At 43.0% G+C, this 23,073-nt stretch overlaps 2 protein-coding genes across 22 annotated transcripts in view; both read left to right on the forward strand.

Moving 5' to 3' along the window:
* Nucleotides 1–141: 141 nt before the first annotated feature.
* dcaf13 (ddb1 and cul4 associated factor 13) lies at nucleotides 142–13,179 on the forward strand. Its single transcript, XM_036539489.1, has 11 exons — nucleotides 142–321; nucleotides 414–613; nucleotides 1,434–1,541; nucleotides 1,848–1,937; nucleotides 2,156–2,311; nucleotides 3,052–3,129; nucleotides 3,207–3,289; nucleotides 4,084–4,248; nucleotides 7,196–7,331; nucleotides 11,343–11,506; nucleotides 12,844–13,179. The coding sequence occupies exons 1-11, from the start codon at nucleotides 252–254 to the stop codon at nucleotides 12,929–12,931; spliced, it is 1,338 nt and encodes a 445-aa protein (XP_036395382.1). The 5' UTR covers nucleotides 142–251; the 3' UTR covers nucleotides 12,932–13,179.
* A 3,244-nt stretch (nucleotides 13,180–16,423) lies between these two features.
* Nucleotides 16,424–23,073, forward strand: part of rims2a (regulating synaptic membrane exocytosis 2a) — a 187,774-nt gene continuing 181,124 nt past the window's right edge. For all 21 annotated transcript variants that reach the window (XM_036538373.1, XM_036538374.1, XM_036538393.1 and 18 more), the window contains exons 1-2: nucleotides 16,424–16,589; nucleotides 17,223–17,404. In XM_036538373.1, coding sequence (XP_036394266.1) covers nucleotides 17,238–17,404 — 167 coding nt within the window. In that variant the 5' untranslated portion in view covers nucleotides 16,424–16,589; nucleotides 17,223–17,237. The remainder of the gene's footprint in view (nucleotides 16,590–17,222; nucleotides 17,405–23,073) is intronic.

Genomic DNA, 23,073 nt, shown 5'->3' on the forward strand with positions numbered 1-23,073 from the left:
TTTTAAGACCTGCTAACAAGATTATTTTCATCGCCTGGTAGATAACGCGCGATTACTCCAATCCTGTAGGTGGCAGCACAAAAAAATGGAACAGTCTCTATGATGTCGATGGCAGAGTCCTGTACACATGTGACCCGCACGACCCTTGACGCAATAAACACATGTCTACATTGGGGTTTATGGGGCTAGTTGATTTATCTGTGAAATAACAGCCAGCAGAAAATAAGCTTGAGCACACAGCGTAAGAAATAATGAAAGTGAAGGTTCTGTGCAGAAATCCGGATGATTATGTTCGTGAAACAACGAAAGATATACAGCGTGGTAAGTGTAGTCAGTCGTCTCACTCCCTCATCTGTCTCCTTACAAACGAGCCGCTTTGCCTTCTTTGATAATCAGCTATTTCTTTTTTCCAGTTCCCAGGAACTATGACCCATCTCTTCACCCGTTTGAGGTGCCGAGAGAGTACACCCGCGCCCTGAATGCAACCAAACTGGAGCGGGTGTTTGCGAAGCCCTTCCTGGCTTCTTTGGACGGTCACAGGGATGGAGTCAACTGCATGGCAAAGCATCCAAAGAGTCTGTCCACGTTACTGTCCGGATCGTGTGATGGAGAGGTTGCTATATATTTTAACATCTATAAACGTATAGTTTAAGTAGTTGGGGTCCTGGTCACGTGTTTCATTGTTGACACTGTTGCCAAATTTTCTAATTCATTACATTACGTAATTATAATTTAGCAGGGGCTCCTTATCCATATTGACTTGCATAGGTTTCAGCTGGATATTTACTGAAGCAATTCTGGGTTAAGCACATTTCCCAGGGCAGTGGGCCCAAGGCACAGCCGCAGTGTCCCAGCGGGGAATTGAACCAAAAACATTTCGGTTACGAGACCCGCTCCTTACCACGAAGCTGCACTACCGCTCCATGGAATCCGTGGAATCTTGCGGGATGTACCTCTGACTGTATTGATTGCTCGACAATAAAATACGCGAGTTTTTGTGTTTACACTGTTACACGGCTTAAACGCTTCACTGAAATCGAGCAGATTACAGTCAATCAAAATAGACTACAGCCTCCATCAAATATTCACTTTTTTATTTCATTGCTTGTGTATGTGTTGTACATTATTTTTATTGCCACTATCCCACCATGTCAAAGGTGGTTGTCACCCTGCTGAATGTTCAGCACCATTTAACGGTATTGTCCCAGTCCCACGGATAAAAGGAAACTGTCCGCAGCCCAGGTTAATTCATGAAGTGCTATTCTCAAGTGCATAGAGTGCACTTTCACCCTAAAGGGGTTGATCTTTATAGATGGAAAAAACCCTCCATGTTCCACTTGTAGGGCTTTCTTAGACAGCTTTGTGTATCATTGTGACATTTTCTTTCATGTAAAGTTTGATTTCAGTGGAGCATGTGATCTGTGCTCCCGCAGGTGAAAGTGTGGAACCTGACCAAACAAGAATGTGTGCGGACTCTTCAGGCACACGAAGGCTTCGTTAGGGGAATGTGTCCCCGCTTCTGTGGCACCTCCTTTTTCACGGTAGCTATCACACCTTGCTTTGTCCCTGTTGCTCTCCCCCTGTGTTTGATTGCAGAGATACAATTTCACCTTCCTTATAAGTGGCAGTGCTTTTAAAGCTCACCTTGAGTGCTTCTGTGAAGAAACAAAACTAGAGAAAACTACTTGATTGGACATACTGAATATTTACCAACCTGGTAAAGCGTGTTTAATTTATCAAATTTTGTATGTTCTACTAGATACTTTGCAGGTGTTGACTTTCCTTCTGAAATGCACAGCATTTCCCAGCAACTAGAGTGAACTATTGTGTTTAACTGTGCGTTACAGGTTGGCGATGATAGGACCATCAAACAGTGGAAAATGGAGGCACCAGGCTACGGAGAGGAAGAGGAGCCTCTGAATACTATTCTGGGGAAGGTAGGGATTGGGGTGGAACAGGAATGTGTGATTTAGTAAGCCAGCATGGAACAATTCACAGCCACATACCAGTAACACGTACCCAGAAACATTTTCACATAAACTGGCAGTTTGTCGTCTAATTTTGGAAAGGCAATTAAGGATAGATATGGTTCGTGCTGGCGGGTAGTCTGTGAAAAGCCTATGACGACCATGTCTTTGCTTACCACTCCCTGCAGGCAGTGTACACTGGCATTGACCACCACTGGAAGGAGGGTGTCTTTGCGACGTGTGGCCAGCAGGTGGACATCTGGGACGAGCAGAGGAGCAGCCCCATCCGCTCCTTCACCTGGGGAGTGGACAGCTTCAGCTGTGTCCGCTTCAACCCTGTGGAGGTGACTGCAGCCCTCTCTCTCTCACTCCACCCCCCCACTTAGAACTTATGCAGACGGAAGGAGAGGCAGTGTAGTGAGTGAACTGTTGTTTTAATCTCCGAGAATAAACACAGATCTCTTGAGTCAGTACCTCGTCTGCCAGATTTACTTGTTACAAATGCATGGTAGACTTTTCATTTAGTTGCAGGTAACATGAGCTACAGAGACTTATACAGAGAAAGAATCAGATTGAAGAACAGGTTGAGCTGGTGATATATAGACGATGATATTTATGCAGTTATTTTACTACGTAGTCCTATGTCACATACCTATGCAGTCAAAAATAAGTTTCAGAATATGGTTTCATGTTATTAGAATTGGTTGTTTTGTGTGTATGTGCTGATAAATTCTGGTGACTTTTTCAACAAAGGGTCTTGCATAAACTACAAAACACTTAATAAGCCCTGCATAACACATTTATACACATCACACGAACATTCATAAACACTTTTGCCAACAGACAGACTGTCATTGTGTGTTATGTTGCTGTCCGTGTCATGTGACATCACCCTGATATTCTGATTTATGTCATAGTGATGTCATTGTTGCTTGACATAACAATAACAATAACATAACACATGACATGGAGGGTGATGTTTATTAACTCGTGACACTCGTAAGCATTCATGAATGTTAACGCAGAGCATATGAGGACCCTTTATAGAAAGCCTAACCAGAATTCCTTGCATGTCCTCTTGCAGACCGAGCTGCTTGCCAGTTGTGCATCTGACAGAAGCATAGTCCTCTATGACATGAGGGAAGCAACTCCACTCAAAAAGGTAGAACAAAGACCATTTCCTGTCTATATAATTTCCTATGTTGTGTTCCTGATCCCCTACTGCTGTGTCCCCTGTAGGTAGTAATGAAGCTGAGGAGTAACACTTTGTGCTGGAACCCTATGGAGGCTTTTAATTTCACCTGTGCAAATGAAGACTATAAGTAAGTGAAGTGATCCTGTCTGTATACTTGTGTGTACATGTATCCGTGCTTTAGTTTTGGGGTTAATATTTTAACCATATGGCTTTTGATTCTGATTCTGCATCACTGAATCTACAGTTGTAGCCTTGCTCTTATTGAATGTTCTAAGAATTTTAAGTTGCAGGAGTGAATGTAAGAGTCCAGTAAGGCTCCAGTATAGTCATTTGGAGCACAGCTGACCTGCATAGGATACATTTGAATGCTTTGGTCATGGAGGTAGACTTTGGTCATGGAGGTAGACTATGGGTCCTTAGACTGAATCTAAGGACCCATATCAGTTCAGCTAAACCCTGGTCCTGGAGAGCTTCACATTAACACCGAATTGAATTAATCACGTTGTTAATTGAAACAGTTTAGCTTCCCTCGAAAAGCGTAATCAGTCTTAAGAGACAGAAAGGCTGACACATTGCTGCCAGCCAGGAGTGGCATTAAGAGCCTGGTTCTTGTTGTTGCTTGTGGCAGAATTGTCCCTCTCACCTAATCACTCCTCAGTGTCCACTTCTTGAGACCTCACCCCATCTCCATAACCCAAGTATAATTTCCCATCCTCAGTTGAGTAGTTTTACTGTTGGGTATGTCTTACCACACTTATTTATCAAAGCTTATACTGTACATACTGGTTATCACAGCGCTGTGGTCAGTTGTGTCCTGTATGTACCATCTTTCATTCCAGTTTGAGATGCACTTTGCCCTCATTGTTTGTAAGTCACTCTGGGTAAGAGCATATGCTGAATGACTGAATGCTTGGCTTCCAGCCTGTACACCTTTGACATGCGGAACCTGGACACGCCTGTGATGGTGCACATGGACCACGTGTCGGCGGTGCTGGACGTTGACTACTCCCCAACTGGGAGGGAGTTCGTCTCTGCCAGCTTCGATAAGTCCGTCCGGATTTTCCCCAAAGACAAAGGCCACAGCAGGTAGGAGAACCAACCCCCCCTAACTCCCACCTCTCACGTCATTGCCTGTCCCCAGTCCCAGAGCCAGCCAACCCCCCCCCCCCCCCCTCAAATCTTCACCTGTTTCGGGAGCAGGGGATCATGCGGACTGGAGGATCAATACCACGAGTTAAAATCAGCCAACCCTCACTATCCACCGGTGCTGGTCCTCGACAGCACCATGGTTTGATTAATGGGAGGGCCATCCCTTTGAATAATGCAGTTTTCACCTTAGAAATGATAAGGGCAATCAGCATTGCAAAACTATAAGGTAGACAGTACTCTGAAAAGAAGTGGGTGTGTAGAGAAGGGTCAGAACCTTCTGCATAACTGTAATGCCACAGAGATTCAGTTGCAAAATGAGGCCTGTGTTAGGAGGAAATAATTCACCGTAGTGATTCTGCAAACCTCTTGAATTATTTTGTTGGTGGATTTCTATGGCTGGGAGTTTTCAGCATTTTTTTCCATAACCTTTGCTTGCCTTTAAAATGTGATAGGATTCTAACCATTATGATATTGTGCAGTGCTGTCGTCAGTTTGGATACACCTGTGACCCCACAGCTAATCCCTGAAGTGCTCTGTATTGCTGGACTGTAACGCATAGCTGCAGATAAGGTTTCCTTAGATTATGTTCAGTTTGGCTTACAATGGGGGAAATCTAACACTATCAGTATTCTGTATAAATACAATAGTAGAAGATATCTTCACTCTCAGAGAACAGATTAAATTCATATTCAGAATTCAAATGAATCCAGTTGGGTTTCACCCAGCTATGCTTAGAGTGCAAAGCAGTCCAGCTCTTTTTGAATTAGCTAGTTGTTGAATAATCTTATATCAAGTTTTTTTTGGGTTCTGCTTACTATCTGCGAACATCCCATTATTGAAATAACATCAAATCCATGCTTCTACATTTTATAACATATCTGTTTCTGTGTGCAAAACATCTTATTTTGTCATTAAACTAATGAGCTTAAGGAATGCCCTGGACTGTTCTCAAAAATGATCAGCTGTAGCCAGTACAATTCTTATTTAGCATGAATATTTAAGTGGAGCTTTAGTAAGTAGAGGTGAACCTTAGGTTAAGTGCACTAAGCACTCAGTTGTCTCTTTGACATAGCTACTCATGGTGTTAGATGTTAGGCTGTATCACTGGTTACTTACAATAAAAGTTGTCCCTGTAGGTCATGAAATAATCTTGATGGGTTGAATTACACATCAGTTCTGATGGCAATTTGATCTGTGGCCCAGACATAATTCTCTAACCATGTAGTTTGCTCTTCAAAAACCCACATTTAAGCAGATATAGCATTTTTTTTTCCTTGCACGCAGAACTTTTAGTTGATTTTAGGTGCATCTTAAACTCGTAACATGTGGTTAAATTGTTTTTTAAACCCAAGGACAAAATTCATTGTTGTACAATTGAATGCTGGCCTTGCATTCATATATAATTTAATTACTTTGTTCAGATGGCACGATGGCATTTTACCAGGCAATGATAGAGAGGTGATTGACATCTTTTCCTGGCTCTGGGACTCCTGAACAGCAGAAAGGCTAAAGGAAAGATTTCAAACGCAGCTCAACGCTTGGAAAGAATTACCATAGTTGTCTCTCCACAAACTCCAAATTAAAATAATTGTTTAATGCAAGTGGTATTGATTGGCGCGTTGTGGGGGATATCGAACCGATTGCCCGAGTTTTGTGGTGGGCTATTGATTTCGATAGAGCGTTTAAATGGCCTTAGCAGAATATTCCACCGTCTGCTGAACAGAGAACGTGTTGGGTTTGAGAGACCAGACGGAAACAAGTCTCAATTTGTAGTTTAAGCGGCAGCCTGACTGTATGTGCAGATCACTGTGCCACAATGATGAATGAAAGTGAAAAACAAAGAAACCGATTGAGTCCTTAGACAGAGATGAAAACTGTAGTGATTAATGCCCTCTTGAACACTGAAAATCCAAGCTTCTCTGGTCTTGGATTTCTGTGGGGCGTTGTATGGGAGAGGGCTTGATGCATTAGGGATTTGCTGTGTAGACAGATGAAGATTGTTTTTTCACATCTGAAAAGATTTTTCAGCTGTTAAATGGCACCCTGGGATGATTTTTTAAAGGAGTTGTAGTAGTGATGAAATTAGACCAGTTGACATTAGACCTTTCGACCTGTGTAGTTTACTTGAAGGTCAGCGTTTGAAAATGAGGCCCAGGGAGAATCTTTACTCTGAAACACCAAGCAAAAACTGAGTCAGTTTATCTTATGTGGCTGTAATACAGATGGTTTGATCCCATCAAATGCTTTCCCCGACCATCCTAGTAAAGTCCCAATCAAACATTTTACAGACAGCAGAGCAGGAGGTTCCTGGATTTTAGGACATGCGCAGTCCCATTGTGTGGAAATGAATGGGTTTAGTGGTGTGGCTATTCCCTGACACTCAGATGCAGTACTGCAGTGTACTATGTGGTTTTAAAATGCTGCCCTACAGTGTTAGAGTGTAGAGTATGTTTTCAAAGGAGGGTGTGGGTGGGTGTGTGTGTGTGTGTGTGTGTGAGACACTTTGTGCAAGGCTTGAAAGGCATGGTTTACATTTCTAGTATTAAATTAACGTTTTGTTTCTTGGTGTCTGGCATTAACAGATTTATGATTTTATGTATTATATCTGGTAATATCTGGTAAGATGGGGTAGATGAATGACTGTAATCCCATAGCACCTGTTGTTCATTGTCCAAGGCAAGCCATGCACCTATTTGTGAAGGTCTAAATCAGAGTTGCTTATTGAAATTAACAATGAATTTAATGTAACGTGATAACAAATTAACAGGAAATGAACGCTTCATACTTCCTGCCCATTCGGCCTTGCCTGGTTGTCACGTCAGTGAGATGAGGTAGGCTGAGCAGTCTTTACCACCTTTTTCACGGTTGTGCTCATGCCACACAGGGAGGTGTACCACACCAAGCGCATGCAGCACGTCATCTGCGTCAAGTGGTCATCGGACAGCAAGTACATCCTGACTGGCTCCGATGAGATGAACATCCGCCTGTGGAAGGCCAACGCCTCCGAGAAACTGGGGGTGGTGAGTCCTGTTCGTCTGCTGCTGCGCCCCTGTTTTCCTGGGGTCTTTTTTTGTGTGTGCATGCATGCATGCGTGCGTGCCTGTGTGCTATTGGGATAGGAAACAGGGCAGCTATTGCATTACCCTCACCCACACACAAGCTGACAGATAACTGAACCATAACTTGTGGGAAGTGTTATAGGAATGTTAATATTATAGGAAAATATGAGAACTATGAGACTGGGCTGAGGAAGCACCTAGCAAGTATAAAAATGAATCTGCCGCGATTAGGGCATGATCGGCTTATGTTGGGTCAGTTGCACTTCATCTGAGGGGCTTATATCTCTTCCTAATCTGACCCACTACAGCTACCGCAGGAATCAAAACTTAAAATCTGAACGGTTACTTTAACTTGCCAGGAGGATTTTGTCGGGGCACACAAGTGTTTTGAGGATTCAGCAAGTTAAGTTAGATTTTTATTGCTTTAAGTAGCCACGGTTAAAGAGGGCCATCGTTGCATTAAATTATGAGGTGAAAACTAAGTGTAATAATGGATGCTTTCCCGTGGCATCTCCAGCTCCTCTTTCCCTGCTCTCCGCTCTCAGTTCAGGGGCCTTATTTCTTTAATGTAGTTCGGCGGAGGAGGGATCAACCAACTTTTGGCATGTGCTTTACTGTAAGTACATAAGACAAGATTTATTTGTAAGCCTTGCACTTAAGAGGATCGGACAAGGCCGGCTCCTATCAGCAGTTTAAATCGGCCAATCACTTAAAGTCGGGTTCGCCATGGAAATAATGAAGCATTAACAATCAAATTGTTCTCCATGCTGCAACAGGGCAATTAATTAAACAGGAAATGCTGAATCAAGGTTCTGTTCGATCTTCCGGAGCGATTCATGGAAGGGTTGTGAGGCTGGGTTTGGAAGTGCTTTTGGAGGGAAAAGATTGGGTGACTGCGTGTTGTGACCCAAGGGTCGGCCAGACTTCTGTTTCTCTGACACTGCAGGGGGACAAAGGTCCACCACAACCAAAGGACCATTTTCTCCTCTGTCTTCCAACCCGAAGCCCAGACAGCCACGTTCAGGTGGACCGAAGGGCTTCCATAGAACAGCCAGCAAATAAGGATGGGCCACTCCACTTTCACACTGTGACATGGTGGAATTTTTTTTTTAGTGTTATTAGTCCCCTTGTCTTGAAATCGAATGGGCGGTGATGTTTCTTTTAAATAAACTGGAGTGTAAAAAATTCGATTACACGTAACCCCTTTTGTCAGGTAACCCTTTTTCAATTCCGTATACCAGTTCTTTTGTTTTGGTCTATAAAATGTTCTCTTGTAAAAATGCACCAATGAGTGAGAGCAGCACTCAACTCTTAGCTCTATTTATAAATCCATAATCCATTTGCCCAGAACAGATATTAATCACATATTGTTGCCTCTGAAAGTATCAGTGGACCATCAGGATGTAACGTGTTTGTCAGAGACCTCTTAAACACTGAATGCCCCAGGATGCTGCAGCTTTGAAGCCCCCCCCCCGGCCATCTACAATTGGATGTGAATGTTGTTAAAGATGTCATAAATACAATTAACGGGTGGGCCCGTTTTTGTCGAGGGAAGCAGTGGGATTCAACGGGGTCAGCAGCTATTCGCCTTTCTTAAAGCAAATTGAATTTAAGAAAATCATTGCTTTTAATTAGAATAAAAGCCCTGGAAGAGCAAGCGCCTGGACAGTCTGGGCACGGGAGAAGCGGTGAGGCTCAGGGATTTATGGGAAGGGCAGGGAGGCCTTCAACAGGAGCTCACTAGGCTGGCCTGGGCTTTTGAGAGGAGAGACACACACCTGGAACCTGAATGCAGCTGTTTGGTTAGGGCCAAACGAGGACCGACTGTACGTAACGGGTGTGGGTCAGCGAGTGAGCGAGTTTCGAGCTGGGGTTCTCACTGCTCACTGCCAACCCCTCACGGCCAGCGTTGTTGCCAGTTGAGCTAAAGGCAAATTGCCCTTAGCCTGTTGGCAACAACGCTAGTTAACCCGGTCTCAGGGAATGACATAACTGCTGCAACCGCTCGGCTACCTGCTACCTGCTACCAAGGCTTTTACGCAGGACTCACATGAGCTATTAACTTCAGCTCTGCTACACTCACCACCCTTTGACCTCCTCTGACTCCTCAGTGACCACTGGCGGCCAAGCTGTGCTTTAGCCAGTGATCCGGGTCACGGCACCAATGTAACGGGTGTGGGTCAGCGAGTGAGCGAGTTTCGAACCTGGGTTCTTTCTGCTCACTGCCAACCCCTTACGGCCAGAGTCATTGCCAGTTGAGCTAAAGGCAAATTGCCCCTAGCCTGTCAGCAACAATGCTAGTTAACCACGTCTCAGTGACGGCAGTGACGTAATCGCTGCAACCGCTCGGCTACCTGCTACCCGCTACCCAAGGCTTTACGCAGGGCTCACACGAGCTATTCACTTCAGCTCTACCACATGTAGCTGAGAACAGAAAATTTGAAAGGGCACACAGAGCTGTTTTCAGAAATGTCATTCATTTTAAATCTTAAAATGGGCATTTAACATTCTCACCTACTTGGGGCTTGAAATTAGTTTAAAATTCGGAATCTCAGGGCAGGTGTTTCGCTGGATGCACCAAGCGCTCACCAAACCAGCGGCCCTAACAGTTCTGGTTCATAAATGTTTGACAGATAGAACTCAAAAGCTTTCCCTCATTTTTGTTTTGCTAATAGAACTATTGTAGAACTTTTTCAGAACTGTTTGAGTCAGGGTTGGGGCTGTGTCTGTTACCTAACATCATGTTTAATTTAGAGCTCTGTGAAACTATAGAACTTTGTGTCTAGTTTTTGCATTTTATGCATGCTTGTATGAGGTGGAGAGCAATCGATGGTCTTGTAATGCAAATGTATGTGTGAGTTAGTGACAAATCAATTTTTGTAATCGCATCATAAATCATTAAATGCAGTTAATTAATGCATCAGAAGCAGGCTCCCAAGGGGATCACTTGGGATTGGTTCATTACGAGCGCCGGAGTGGAAAGGGTTAATGACCAGTCGAGATGAGATCCTATCCTCTTGGCTATGTTGTGACAAGGGGAGTATGGGGGCTTCTGGGTGAGGGTGCTCCAAGACTCCCTAAAGAAATGGCACATGTTCATTTATCTGGACACCATATCTTGGACAAAAGGAACGTGAGGATTGGCTAGAGAGGGAAGGGTGGGGCTGGGGCTGGGAGAGGAGGGAGGTTGGGCCAGAAAAATTCTGCCTTCCATAAAATGACTGTTAAGACTACTTTTTGGAATACTGTGGTACAGAGTGGAAGTCTTGGGGTTGGTGTGGTTGGGATAAATAAAAGTTTCATGTTCAGCTTACTTAACCAGGCTATCCATGTTTATGCTATATTTCTTGTAGATAACTGCATTATCAGATTCAGTAGTCTTTGTTCATTTACAATGTCATGATGGTGTCCTTCCTAGCAAAAATTGATTCTAATTGTGTAAAAAAAACTCACATGATTCTCACATTTCTGGCACATAATTATTTTTTGAATTGTGCCCATGCAGTCTCAACTTTACTTTTATAAATATTTGTGTCATATTTAACAAATGCCCAAACCAAAACTGCATGGAGATGTTGATGGAATTAAAACTTTTTTAAGTTTTCTTCTTGGCTTAGAATATAGAACATGCCAGGGATATAGAACAGGACTGTGGATCCAAAGAAATCAGCAGAGTGTTTGTGCAAGTTGAGTTTCTGAATGGCAGAAAATGCGAAGCTGCATTTTTGCTTCCACAGCAGTTCTTTCCAAAAACTTTGACTGCAGAGCCCAGTACTTACATCAGTATTAGCTGGAGATTTTGGGCAGTCATTCCAGTGGAGTGTATGTGTGTGTGTGTGAGCATTCGCGTGTGTGTATTCTGTCTCAAACTCCAGGCAGACAGCTCGATCCCTGTTGGTCCAAACTTATCTAAGAGTCCCACACAGGCTGAATATGATGTCATCCGTAACTTGTCTCTCTCTCCCCCCCAAGCTGTCTCCAAGGGAGAAGGCTGCCCTGAACTACAGCCAGAAGCTGAAGGAGAAGTTCCAGCACCACCCTCAGATCCGCCGCATCGCCCGGCACCGGCACCTGCCCAAAGCCATCTACAGCCAGAGCAAGGAGCTACGCGTCATGAAGGAGGCCCGGCGCAGGAAGTAAGTGCCCTCTGACCCCACCCCCTTCCTGTCCCACTGCCTGTCTAATGTGGCCCTGCTCTATCTCTTACCACAAAGTCTAAGGCAGGGTAGACATCAGGTCTTAGCTGCAGTTTGCTTTGAGTAACCAAAGTTACTTACTTCTGTTTAGCTCAATCTCGCATTGTTTTACGACATTTCAGAGGCTGCCGAACTGTTATGCGAGTAGTATTAGTTGGGGAAGCTCTTAATTTGATAGAGGTTTAGGGCTTTATTTATGGTTAGATTGAGTTTGAATCTTTGTCCCATTAGCCACAAAGCAGGCCACTTCTTGGGTTCATCTCTGCCCCAGTGGATTTGCCAGTGAAAGTGCGACTACTCTAGATGCATGTCCACTGATCTGGGTCTCCGTATTTGGCAGAATATTCTTTTTAGTGTTAGGCCAATTAATCTGTAAAACATCTGGGGAAGTGTATTCACACATCGAGCTGCTTGTATTCAGGGATCAGTGTGTTCACTCAGGTGTGGCTTATGAGTTGCTGGCCTTGTTTGGCTTGACCACAATGAAAACCTACTCGCTGTTTACACTTGCTGTCCAACCTCATGCTGGCCTCCCTCCAGCAGATATCAAAGATCCGCATATTTCCCATGTTTTGCTTGCAGTGGGATGGCTGTCAGCCAGTTCGAGTCTGGCCTACCCGTGCACATTTTCTAAATGAAAAGCTAATATTATATTGTTTATTGGTTGCACTTTTTCCAAAAGAATGTGGAAGATGAGTTTCTCTGGTCAAGCAAGTACAGTGTACTGCTCTCTGGCCTGGAATCTGATTTGATGCTTAGATTTTTGGCACCACTGCAGACACACTAATGCGATATTGTGATGATTCTCTGCTGTGTTGTTTTGAGCAGTGTACACTTGCTTACACAGTAAACTAGAATGCCTTTTTGCTTTTAATGGGCAATGTAACAATTTTGCTATATTAAGTAAGGGAGTTGGTCAGCTTTTGATTTGGTGTTGCTAACAGTAAAGCACTATTGAATTTGTAAGTGGTACAGGGTGGATCACCGTTAAAAATGTAGCCTAAGAGCCTTTGACCGCGCCCACACATTTGTGTGTGGGTGAGCGTGCTTTTTCAGACTACCTCAGAACTGATAAGAACACAAAGGGAAGCGGCCAGACAGGAGCGGCAGGTTTCCCGCACGCTATAGCCTGCGTAGCTTTCCCCTGTTCAAATATTCAGACTGAGCTTGACCGTCATGCACGGGGGGTGAGCGGGCGGGTTGCTTCCTGGTAGCGGCGGCCTCTTGAATGAATTGATACGCTCAGGCCTCTCACTGCGCTCCATGTTCTTTTCCAGGGAGAGGAATGTGCGCAAGCACAGCAAGCCGGGCTCCGTTCCCGTGGTGACAGAGAAGGAGAAGCACGTGGTGACCGTGGTCAAGTAGGAGGGGACGGCCGCCGGAGGACAGAGACACAGTCTGGCCAACCCCCTCCCCTTCCCCCCTGCCTGGCTGAGGACTGAGCGATTTTCCTGCTGAACGGAGACCATAGCATTTGTCAGGGCTATGAAGTGTATGCTGTGACTGGAACTCATGAAAAAACATACAGCTTTGGAAATTTCCTACACTGTCTTCTGGAGCAGAAGGGAAGGCTATATATAATATATACACATGCATGCACACACACACACACACACACACACACACATATATATATATATATACACTGGCAAAGAGAAACTAATAAGACACTCATCTGGAGATTACATTTTAAGGTTCTGAAATTAATGTGGCTGCCAAACCTGCTCAATACAGCAGTGATGTGAAACTGCTTAGTGGCCCCAAAAAACTAGCTAGTTGTGTGCTCTACACACTAGCCATGTAGTTTTTCCCTCAGTTTTTGTTACATTATTTTACATATATTAAAAGGTGAATACCACTCGAATGGTGAATGTGTGAATTTGTGGTTCCAGTGAGGGCGGCACAGAGCTCTTCCATTGATGTGTGATGGACTGGAATAGCTGCTTTTCAGCATAGCGTTCTCCACAGAAGTGACCCTTTAGCAGGTCTTGTGAGTAAACACATGCCATGCTGGTGCTTCACAGCCTCCTGCAGGGATCTGAGCTGTAATTGGTCCATCTGTGTGGGGCATTGTGGTCAGGTACTGGGGATTTACAGTCTGAATGTGCTGGCAGGTTGAAATGACCGTGACGATAAAGTCCAATCAGACAGAAAGTGATTAAAACTCTTAAAATGCAACCCTGGTCATATCAAATGCAGTCCTGACTAATGAACCTAAATAAATTTATTTCAACAGACTGCAGCTGTTTCCTGTTTGTATCATCCGAGCTGTTACCAAGTCTATGAAGCATGGTGTGGCTATCGGTACCCTGAAAACCATTCACTTACTGACTTACGAGGGCATACATTACTCTACCCGAAGTCATGGCCCATGGGTCACTATAAATATAAAACTATAGGTTTATTCCAAGAAGTTAATAGCATGTTGGTCAGCCTTTGGTCTTAATGAATGCCTCAGTGCTTTGTGGAAGACTGTCTGCTCATTTCTGGTAAAGAAAAAGCCGAGTGTCTTCACCTTTAAAGCATAAGAAAGCTCCACTACTGAAGAGGGCTGTCTTGACCTTGCCCTAATTCTGTGTTCCAGTTTGTCTTGAAGAAATTCTGTCAGGTAGAGGTTGGAGCACTGTGCTGGTCACTGTAATGTTACCATGTTCTTCTCCTCAAACCATACAGAGTCACACCCAGTTTCCTCCAGACAGATGGGATGTTTCACGCCATTTGTGAGGTGGTGTAGCAGCATGGCTATCATGCCTCATGGCTTTGCTGCACTATGACCCACAACATTTTGTCCATTTCAATGGTGCACACTCCCTGGGCGAGACACCTACCTGGTCAACTTCGGGTGGGAAAAGAGAGATGGCCTTAAAAACAGGAGGAAGAAGTGCTGGGAAGAGTGTTCTGCATGAGATATGGATCTTAGAAGCCATCATAGGAGAAGGGACAAGTGATTGGTGATAGACAGTCTGCAGCAGACCTAAGAATGTGGTAAAGAGCACAAGACTTAATGTGGCAGCAGGTAGTGGGCAACCTGGAAGTCGGGATAATGTGAAAAGATGCTGCTGGGGCTGTGTGCCCTAAACGGGGACCTTCACTTGACACTGCTTAAAAAGAAAACACGTCTGCAATCAAGATGAAAGGGTAGGAGGATGAAAGTAAAGCGTCTATAGTAACCATATTCTAGGTCATACATAGAAAATATCAATGGAAGCTGTTAATTGTTATGAGATTTGCGTATTTTTACATATACGATACATATACGATGTTATTTCGTATACGTATTGTATCGTATAACTCTTCGTCTCAATGAATCAATTCATTAGTCTTTCACTTGCACTTAGGTATTGAAATAAAATTTGACAATGTTCAAAAACAAGGTAGGCCTACAGAATGTCATACATCAATTAAACGGCCACACTGCCTCAAACTAAAGTCATTTTAATCGGTTTGCTTAAGTTCCGTCAATTCTTAAAACCTGACAAGGAGGAAATGTGGATGCTGCTTAGAATGGCCAGTAGGGGGTACTAGTCCAGAGTGGAACTCCAATGCCCGAGTGCAGTTTTAGGGGTGGTCCGTCGGATGAGAAATCAAATCAAAATGTTGATTCTTCTTAGTCGTGTAAGATAACACGGCACGGGTATCAATGTAGGCCTAGTGCTTAGCCAAATCCAACTTTGGCTCTGTCAGTTTTACCACTTCTTCCTAATGCAAAAATTGATTTGGTGTACGAATCATGTTTTGCACCTACACTAATGTGCAGTAAGTCTTCGGTTACAGCATCAGCGTGCAGTGACGATCCATCGATCAGATACTGATGAAACGCACCATGCAAGTACTTAATGTATTTACTTAATTAATTAATTAATTTTATTTATTTAAGAGAATAACATCCATATAAAGATGAAAACGGGCAGCCTCAGTCGAGGTTTAACGGGTAAAGGTATTTGCTTAGCATTACAATAAGAAACTATGAAACTGCGTCGGTATGATAAGATTTGGATAAGGACTTAATCTTTCTGGATCAGTATAATCTTGAGCATTCCATTTTCTCTTGCCCTTAAACACATCTCTCAATGCATCCTACATCTGAGCAACGAAACAACTTTCATGCCGCGGTCACTTGTACAAGGGTCACGCCCAGGTTTGAAACACAGTAACATAGGCGTGAATATCTGGGTCTATTAAAGTCTTTGAGTAAGACTCTATTGGTTAAAACGCTTCATGAATAATTTACATCAAAGAAACTAGATCATGGACGTAATGTTCATCACAGCCTATACTAAACTAAATATTAACGACTCTGGTAACATGTGAAATAATTTATACGAGTCAGAGCTTCTGTTCGATTAAACATACAGACCACGACAGACGATCTTAAACCTACAATGCGCTGATTTTTTTTTTTAATATTTCACAACACTATACTAATCGCCTTCTCTTTGAGGCAAAACGTTGAGAAAGTGGTGTTCCGTGGACAGGGAAAGTTCTTTCTCGTACGTACTGGACTGATAATCAGCTGGTGGCATAATGGACAAAACCAGCTGATGACAGATGGTGGTAGATGCAGTTCAGATACTTTTTTATACACACGCTAGTCTGCATCAACTGGCATTTCATGCATTTGAAAAAATATGCTGTTGAGTTGACGGACCCAGCTTCCACGTGTTATCCAGTCCATGTTTTCGAAGTGATCTCTCCCGTCTATACTGTCAATGAACAAGCGTCGGGTTCCTCTCTTCCGCTCCCCTCGCGAGGGGCCGCTCAGCTTTTCTCTACGTATTTCCATCGCTCCGCCCACCCTTCCCACAGGGATTTTTTTTCATTGCATCCATTTTTGTGCATTTAAGAAATCTCCAAGAATTAACAACCTGGAGGAGAGCGAGAAAGAGAGGGAAGAGGAGGAAGGACGCGAGTGAAAACAAACAAACAAGGACGAGACACCTTCATTTCAAGATGCAAATAATCTCTCCCTAGAAGATGACCGTGATGGGGTAGACAGGATATAACATGATAGCAAAATAAAAAGGCAAGAGTTTATCTTATATTCTTTTGCGAACGCATCAGTGGATGGAGAGTGAGAAGTATGTCTGGAATACTTGCAGCCAGCGGAACTGATTATTTCCACAACAAGCAGAGGGGCTTTTGCGTGCAACCACCTCCTTTAAGTCTTTCATTCAGGAATTGGGGTGTTTTGAAAATCCATTGTGTGAATCTGGCGATTCATTTGGCTTTAGCTGTTGTCTTCACCATGGCAAATTATTTCTAAATATTCGTCTCCCGTGTAGTCCTGGTGTGATTTAGGCTATGCATTTTGAAAGATAAAAGCTATTTGTTGTCTCTTTCTTTACGTCAACAATATTTTTCGTTAGATGTATTACATTGAGTAGTGTTGAGTTTACCTGGCTTAGCATTTAAAGTCACTGCTAAGTTCTTTTCGCTCGTTTTTAACAGTACCTATATGTATGGACGTGAGTCCGTGTCCCTGTATATATGTAAAATAAATGCATTAACACTAAGATGCCTGTTTCACGGTACTGGGCATCTTAAATTCCCTACTCAGCCATATGATATTCAGTTTGCGGAAGATATCAGTTCTTTGCACACATTTTTTTTTTCGATAAAATTAAGTATATTCTATTGCTGGTTGTTGATCTTTTAGCAATTGTATCTAAAGATGTCTGCTCCGCTCGGGCCCCGGGGCGGCCCGGCCGCTCCTCCCGCGGCTGCTCTCGTACCAGAGATGCCGGACCTTAGCCACCTCACAGAGGAGGAGAGAAAGATCATTCTCAGCGTCATGGACCGACAGAAGAAGGAAGAGGAGAAGGAACAGTCCATGCTTAAGTAAGCCCATTTCGAATCTACAAACCTTAACGTGAAAGAGACGGGAGGTGGCAATGCGCTGGCATAACCCATGCTGAAACAAGTTGTGCTGCTAGCTGTTCACATTGCAGTGATAGTTCGTGGGAGTGGGGGTGCTGGTGTGTGATACCTGTGTTTACGTTATAGCTCAATAAATTGTGCCATACATTGAATGGAGTGTATTTATGTTTGTCCTTATCGTTTGAAATCCAATATGGCTGCATACATGTATAGTCATAGCCTATTTATTCTGGATATTGTTAAGGAAAACTGTGTATTGAAAATAAGGAACATTGTAAACCCGTCAAGTGGAGCGTCACAGTTTTTATTATCCACGTTGATAAACTGACATTAAGCGTATTGTTATAAGTTCATTAAATGTGGATTTTGTTATTATTATTATTTTTACCAGTGTACGGATTGTATCCCCAGTTTACTAACGTTATATAGCCTACTACGGGCCTACTTCTCACTCTGTTAGCTTTGGGTTGCAGCAGCCGCCATTTTCGCTCAAAAGTCATACCGGCTCTTATTTATCTCACTTAAACAACGTTCTAATTGTGTCACACGAACACAATACTAAGGCGGTGTGGTTGAAACATCTGAGAGGAGTACCCATTCACACAGCTCTTCGCCATTTCTCTGTCCGCGCGCAGTGTCCGCTGCCGTGTGCAAACGGAAGGGCTTTTCCTCTGCACGTCCCGCTGCTGTGAACATTTTCAGAACCACGGCGCTGTCCAGTTTTGTTTAAGGTGGAGCTACAGTTCTCGCAGTCGCTCGTCACTGCACATTGTACTGTCAGTGTTCTCACTTCTAAACCTGTGTGTATATACCGTAGTAAAACGATTCTAGAGAAATACGCCAAGCCACTTTGCTGTCGTTTGACTTACATCAGTCATGGCTGCCTTTTTGTTCCTAACAACTTTTACGATAACCTCGAAATTCGAAAGTGAATGATTCTGATTCTGACGGACGGTAGCATTTGACTGTGGTCTTCAAAGCATTAAAAAACGAGTAAAGCTCTTTACTTAGGTGGCTTTGTTTAAATTCTGTGGATGATTCGAGCAGTTGGACTGTTTATTGAGTCATGCTAGGGTGGCTTCTCTCAAACGTTATTCACATTAATTGCAATAGCACAGCTCAAAAACACGTGCTTTTTTGTTTTGAAATGGGAAGTTGACGCATTTTCCCTGCTTTCCTATGAAGATGAATTCAGGAAAACATGTAACACGACCGTTTGTCCCGTTTGACAGAGGCTTTGATTCGTTGATACCTTCGTAAGCATTCGTGCTTAAATTCCACTGGTTCTTTCCGCTTTCCGGTCCTAGTTTATCGTTATATATACGACAAAGAGCAGTTCGGCGCATGTTTGCGTGGGTGGTGTGGTTAAGTACATCGGATATCTGTTATTACTCAGATCGCTTGAGGATTGGTTTCACGAGGTCTTCATACATTATCTCCCCCCCCCCCCCCCCCCCCCCCCCCCCCCACGTGCACGCATGCACGCACGCACGCACGCACGCACACACAATCACACACACACACACACACAGAGCATACATTGAGCTCATTTTGCTTTCAAGATGTAGAATGAACTTGAATCACAATGTAGGATTTTCTCACATGCTTTCTGCCTTGGCATTGGCAAGGTGGTTTGTACCAGTAACTAAGGATTTACTCAAACATTTAGCAAGCAGATTCAAAAAGTAGTAAGGCCCACTGCCAAATGCAATTACAGACGTAATTCACACGGTTAAAATGTTAAAATGAAAGTGCTTTAAAACATGAGAGCAGTTGATTCAAAATGTTATTTGTGTGCCCTAGGAGAGTTGCCAGAGGTTTGATGATGTCTATTTAAGTTTATGCTGATGACTGTGATGCAGTTATAATCTTGATTTTTGAGGGGATATGTCAGTTAAATTTACCCTGTTTCATGTCACAGATATACATTCTGTGTCTGGAGTGCTGCCGACATGTAAAGCTTACAGTACATCTGGCTCAATTTCATCTTCAGTTTGGTGTGTCACATGCACCCTCCTGTTATGCGAACCTGCAATTTCTAATGTGCCTGGTATACTTTGCATGAGTTGAGTGGCCTTTTCCACAAGAGCGCTGTGTAATGGTGGTAGGACGCAAGGCTCGTTTGCCCCACTAATTTTCTGAATTAAGGATCAGCACAGTGATCACACCTGCAAAAATAGACATCCAATTCACCATGAGTGTTGGAGGCAATTACAGACTTTAAAATCAAACAGCTGTTGTAATGTGGATACTGTGTCTAGTTGTGTGGATACTGTGTTAAAATGTATGAATTGTGGCTTGGCCATTGTTAACATATACTTTCTCAAAACTCTTTTCCTTCTTGTTATGGTGATGTCTCCTGGGTAGGAGCTTACTAACCTGGAATGACTGGGGACTTCATTTTGCCTACCAAATTGCTTGACTTGCCAAGGATTACTGATGAAAGTTCCCAAATGAAAATTTCTGTCCATTGATAAACAGGCTCCTGGTAGTCCATCTATAGATCTGATCTAGTAAGACAAATAGCATTGAGAGGTTTGAGAAGTCATCATTAATGGGCGGAGGGAAAATTATAATAGGTATGGGTCAGGTTTATGTTTTTATTAATTCTGCAATCATGCAGCAGAATACCATACAGAACAATGTCTGCAAGGAATACGACAAATGTGAATTGTCGTAGACACAAGATTTAAATGAATGAAAAAGCATCTCATTACATAATGTGGACAACTATATTGTGTAGTTAACGAAGCTTCCACAAAGTCACTAATTTCAGTTATAATTTTTTGTTTTTTTTCTTCAAAGTGTTACATTACATTACATTACGTCATTTAGCAGACGCTCTTTCCCAGAGCGACTTCCAAATAAGTACATCACAATGCTAAGAGTAGTTATTGAAAAATGCTGAGTAGTTATGGAAAAAAGTGTTGTCTACCTGGGAAGTTGTTGCTACCTCCAATAGTCAATACATAGGGATAACTATGATAGGGAACAGAGTAAATCTTTTCTGCTAAGGGGAGTGAATCTGTGGAGACAGAATTAGGGGAGTGTGGGGGAGGCTCTTCCAGAGAGGGAGAGCCTCCTTACATGTAACTCAGAGCAGGCAATTCTGAAGTACAGTGCTGTGCAAAGGTGGCAAACAGAGCCCTTCTGCCAACACTAAAGCTGTTGTTTTCAGTCATTAGGTAAATATTAGCAGCTGTGCATTTTAATGAAAAGGAAGGGCAGTGATACTCTGGTAAATATGACTCATGGGCTTGAAAACATCGTCACCCCGGTTTTGTTCCGTGTGAATCATCGCTGCTTTTTTCCAGAGCCAAGCTCTTTGGCACATTTCTCGCTCACTCTGGTTAAGGGCCTCTCTGTTGGCTTTAGTCACTTGATGACCGATAATGATGGTGATGTCAAAGCCAGGGAAGGACTGAGCATGTGTGACAGGTGTCATGAATTTGTGTTTGTAGTCCACAGCATAGACTGGTCAGTCATCAGGCCTGGAAAAGGCCTGATGTATAAGCTGGACAGAAGCACTGCCCACTTTCTGAAAGAAATGTTTAATGATTGGTTATTATAAACCTTCTAACTTCTAAGATGTTATGGTTCCAACAGTTAGTCTTGATTGGGCCAGTTAGGTGTTCTGTTATTGTGATGTCACAATGGTCCGCACAGGGCGTCCTATTTTTCCTCCACATCTGCCATTCAGCAGAGCTCTACTAAACGGATGACACTCGGCAGAGAGACCATTGTGCACATCCAGAGAGCTTGTTTCATAGTTATTTCTGTGTAATTCTATAGTTACTGAATTTAATTAGCTACATTTAACTTGTCAATCACTAAAGGAGAAAAACAGCTGTGAAATTTGAAATGAAACACCTTCTCAGAGTGATTGTAATCTCCAGAAAAATGCCAGACCTGGAAAAAGAATTTTACACAGAAGTTGTGGTATTAGTCCCACCAGCTGTCGCTTGTAGGCAAGGTGATGTCTTTCCAGTTGTCCTTTGCAGTGCTCGACTGCTGCCATACTAATGTGTCCCAACCCTTTTGCTGTGGTGGTTATAGCAGTACAGGTTCCAGTCCAATCACAGCCCTGCTGACACCTTCCTCCCCACGGTGTTACATTGGTGTCAGTTGGGGACAGGGTCCACATGAACGTGAGGCAGTTCTGAGTGAATAGGGATCTCCCTAAGAGCCCTGAGGTGGAGCTGCACCTGACCAAACAGGTGGTCAGTGTAACAGTTCACACCACATGCAAGTAGAGCTGAATACAGTGACTGACTGCTATGCTGTTAAAGTGTCTTTACCTTGCTTAGCACACGCTGTTATCCAGTATGACTTATAATGTTCAGTGTTCCTTTCATATAACTGGATTTTTACCAGCTTGACTGAGTGAAAGTACCTTGCACAAGTTTACAACAGCAGGGCTGTAAGTGCCTTCTGATGGGGTTGCTATTTTTCTTTTTTTGCATGAATGCATGCCTTAGTCAACAGAGGAACAACAAGAAACCTTTTCAGAACAATTTTAAAGCCACTGGTTTAAAACAACTGGTGTATTTTGTTATTCTTGGTGAGGACACACACGCTATCCCTTAGCCATGTGATGACTTTGCTGTTAAGCAAGACACTCCATGCAAATTGTGAGAAGCTTCACTAAAGCACCTGCTGTTCCTCAGGCTCACCCATTTCTGTTTCGAAAAGGAACCCAAAACCTCTGCATTTACATTGGAATTGTACTGAAAATATGTGAGGATGCCACAGAAGGCAGCAAAAAGTGAAAGAGAAAAAGAGGAATTCAGTTCTTTACGAAATAGTCAATTCTAATAGCAGTACCAAAAAAGCATAAAATTTTGATCTCGCTCATGAATTGGAGCTGTTTTCATAACTGCTTAGAATGATGACCCTTTTAATATAACTGAAATAAAACTTAACGGACAAGAAAGTGCTAAATTATAAGAAATATCCTCTAAGGTGCACAAAGAAATAAAGCACTTTAAGCATGTAAGCATGTAAAACAGTAACCTTCATGCTAAATACAGGATCACATTAATGTCATGATAGTCATGTTTTATCTTATATTGTATGCCTTACTTTGTCATATAGAGGCCTTGTTTTAACTGCATTTCACTCAATGGCTTGCCATACTGTTCAAGGCAGGAATGGGTTAATTTGGTTGTATCACTAAGGCTGTGTTCAATAATAAGGAATGCTCAATTGTTCATGTAAAACAGGTAAAACAATATTTTAAAAGCTCAGATAAAGTTATGTCGGTCCAGTCGCCCTCAAATAGGGAATGTTAGACAACCCTAATAAAAAGCAGTACGTTTTATTACCGCTGGCATATTGTAACGTGCTAAATTCCCAACAGTAGCTTGGAGGAGCATGTTCGAAAATGTATCATTGTAGATATTTAGGTGTTTTCATCAAAGGGTCATTTTACATTCGACAATTTATCATAAAGCATGTGAAAATGGGTATTTTCTCCTCTTTTTCAGAGGACAAACTGCTGCTTTTACTGCTGCCAGTGCCGGATTTGTGTTCTGGCGTCGTGTCGGCAGCGGTGGCGGCGAAAAAAGGGGTTAATTGGTTAACTGTTGCCTAATGAGATTTTTTTCGCTGGCAGAGGCCCCACAGAATCT

This window comes from Megalops cyprinoides, chromosome 10, assembly GCF_013368585.1.
Source record: "Megalops cyprinoides isolate fMegCyp1 chromosome 10, fMegCyp1.pri, whole genome shotgun sequence".
Taxonomy (NCBI): domain Eukaryota; kingdom Metazoa; phylum Chordata; class Actinopteri; order Elopiformes; family Megalopidae; genus Megalops; species Megalops cyprinoides.

Bases quoted from the DNA above. Each gene is read 5' to 3' on its own strand.
- dcaf13 (XM_036539489.1), top strand. From the start codon at position 252: ATGAAAGTGAAGGTTCTGTGCAGAAATCCGGATGATTATGTTCGTGAA. The intron at 322-413 runs GTAAGTGTAGTC...TCTTTTTTCCAG, and splicing joins AACGAAAGATATACAGCGTG to TTCCCAGGAACTATGACCCA. The intron at 7,332-11,342 runs GTGAGTCCTGTT...CTCCCCCCCAAG, and splicing joins CCTCCGAGAAACTGGGGGTG to CTGTCTCCAAGGGAGAAGGC.